At 49.3% G+C, this 2756-nt stretch overlaps 2 protein-coding genes across 2 annotated transcripts; both read left to right on the top strand.

Annotated features, from left to right (window-relative positions):
- Positions 1-27: 27 nt before the first annotated feature.
- Positions 28-771, top strand: PV07_12811 (uncharacterized protein; the record flags this gene model as incomplete). Its single annotated transcript, XM_016400378.1, has 1 exon — positions 28-771. A coding segment is annotated over one exon (744 nt), but the record flags the coding sequence as incomplete, so codon positions are not given.
- Positions 772-997: 226 nt separating this feature from the next.
- On the top strand, positions 998-1420 carry PV07_12812 (uncharacterized protein; the record flags this gene model as incomplete). Its single annotated transcript, XM_016400379.1, has 1 exon — positions 998-1420. One exon carries the CDS (start codon positions 998-1000, stop codon positions 1418-1420), a length of 423 nt encoding a protein of 140 aa, XP_016241976.1.
- Between the last annotated feature and the right edge of the window lie 1336 nt (positions 1421-2756).

Raw genomic sequence — 2756 nt, forward strand, 5'->3', positions numbered from 1 at the left:
CCCCCCCCGCTTATTTTGCGTTCTCTAGGTGACTTTGTACATGTGTTGGTCACGACGCGCCAACGTGATATGTTCAGGCAAATAGCCGAAGTTATCGAGCTTCCACCACTCTCAGATGACGAAGCGATACAGCTCTTTCAACTGCAAAGAGGCTCCTCACCTGGTGAATACGTGCCTGCACCTCCGAATCTCATAACTCGCCTCGGAGGGTTACCTCTGCTCATCACACAAATGGCAGCCTTGTTGAAACGTCGTCAAAAACAGAATGAGGATATGACAACTTTGCTATCCATCTATGAGACCGACACAAAAGAAATTCTTCAATTTCAGCCACGTTTCTTCTGGGCTTATCGATCTTCGGCATACGCAACATTCGACGAGACTATGCAGGCGATATGTCGTTCCTATGATCGACAAGAGCCACTTGTCAGTAACTTCCTTACACTTTTGGCATTCTTCGATTCGTCTACGCCTCTGAACCAATCATTGTTTCGTAGGCACTGGGAATCGAACACCGACCGGTCGGGCTGGATGTCATTATTCACCAGAATGGATCGTGGTTCTAAACCCTCGTGGGATGGTGACCGATTTTGGCGGTTATTATCAATAGCCTACAACTCGTTCTTGTTGGACACGTTGTCCTACCAGGCAGCAACTTTCTCCGTACACCGCGTTATGAGAGATTGGCTGAAGCTTCGAATCGCGCCCGCCGATCGTCCAAGATACACCCAAGACAGAGACTCAATCCTGACGCCTATTATTGGGGGCTAGAAAGCGGCTAGAAATGGACAAAATAGTAGAAATCAGGAGGGTGTCAACGAGCCTAGTCTTGTAAAGTACTAAGAGTGGCCTTGAGGCGACCCTTTACGTCTCTGTGGTTACACGATACAGTGCAATATAGCCAAGCCATTGGGATTTTGCTGCAACGGATTGCACATAGCGAGCTCGATCCGGAAAGTAGAGTTGTTCGGAGTCAAGGCCAGTTATCGCCCCGACTATGAAAAAGGCCTGTCAGGCTTCCAATCTCGCGTTGGTGCCACGACCGGTGTGGGAGCTGGGCTTGGAGACGACAGCCTGGACTCACTCTGCGGAACAATTGAGAGCCAGATTGCGTCAAACCATCACGTACCCGGAGTGGTTGGAAGGAAAAGTGGCCGGAATAGCACTGAAGATGTCCGGAAACACTGCTCCGGTTGCCGATCCCAAAGGGTATTTCCAGGTGCTGGGGCTCGATCCACGGACCGTACCAGAAGGCTTCGAGCTGCTCCTCACTGCCTGCTATCGAACCTTGGCGCGCACACGACACCCTGATAAGACGGGCGGCGAGACCACTGAGGAATTCAAGAAGCTTCAAGAGGCATACGAGAAGCTCTCCGATAAAACGTTTCGGGAACAGTATCTGGCAGGTGGTCTAAAATAGAGTTCATGTTCCTCGCACAGGGCGCCCAATACGGTTTCGGGGCTGCAAACTTGTTCAGACGAGTGCTTGGATAGGATGGATCTAACGTTAGGGCTAGGAAGGGGATACGTGATAAGACGGGGAGCGCAAAATATTCTCGCATTCAGTGGTGGGCGGTATGTGGTCTTGGCGCTAGGGTGTGTCGACGTTTGGTTCGTTCCTCACAACTAGGCGCCAACGTTGCTTAAAATAACCTACGCCGCCTCATTACTTAGCAAAAGACTTTGCAACTCTCAAAACTATTGCTGACTGATTCTCAAGAGCGAACCCTATGGATCTACACCTGTGGGATAAACCGTGCTGGAAGAAGTTTCGTGCACATACTTTAGTGGGCAAATGCATCGTCGTTTACTGCAGAACTGAACATCTGCCGCCACAAACTTGGTTTGACCGATTTCAGAGTGCTCTCGAAGCTCATACTGGGCAACACTGGGACTGGTGGCCTTTCAAGGAACCAAACCGGCCACTGCTTCAGGGTCATATCCGCAAGTTCTACGTCTATGAGGTGCGATTTGACTATCGACCTTGTGAATGTTAGCGAACGTGAAGTCAAAGAAACGGCTAGCGTACGATGATATCAAGGAAGAACTTGCACATCGCGAAACCCTTAAGTTCGAGAGCGGTCCCGATACACACCAAAGGTTTCGTAAGGAGACCTCGAAGATTAGAAGACGATGGTGCCTTAGAGAGGCGAGCACGAGACAGAGTTGGATGCCCCTCCACAATACGAAATCTTGACAAATTACAGCCTGATCTTGTACGAGGATGGATACGGAGGGGGCGTTGTGGTCTGTCTAAATGATTAGGATTGAACGTTGCTATTGGAAAAGGCTCTCCCAAATTGACAGTGGTTCCACTACAGAGCGTCATGAGCATTAGATGCGCTAAATTCTCGCAGCCTCTACACCTGCTTCCCAATTTCCAAAGAACATTCAAGCGCAATTTTTCAAGTCGTACTAGCGCCAGCGATACAGTACGTTCAGCTTTTCCTAGCAGAGAGGTACCCAATCTGTAGCGGAGGAGCCCAATGTCATATTTTCTCCAGGATTCAGGTCAAAGTGATCGCATTGCGTGTTCGATCGATATCACTACCTTCGATTAGACGTACCACGCCGTCATCGAACATATTCAGAATTGCAAGGGCTGTTCTTTTGGATTCGTCCTGTGAAGAGTCAGTTGAGGAACAGATCATCAACTTGGCACTAACGATGAATCCAGAGATCTTAGGTCAGTGTTAAGCAGGAGGGACCGAACATACTAACTCCTGTTCCCCACTCGAGAGAGTCATCAATGAATG

Source organism: Cladophialophora immunda (genome assembly GCF_000835495.1).
Source record: "Cladophialophora immunda strain CBS 83496 unplaced genomic scaffold supercont1.171, whole genome shotgun sequence".
Lineage (NCBI taxonomy): Eukaryota > Fungi > Ascomycota > Eurotiomycetes > Chaetothyriales > Herpotrichiellaceae > Cladophialophora > Cladophialophora immunda.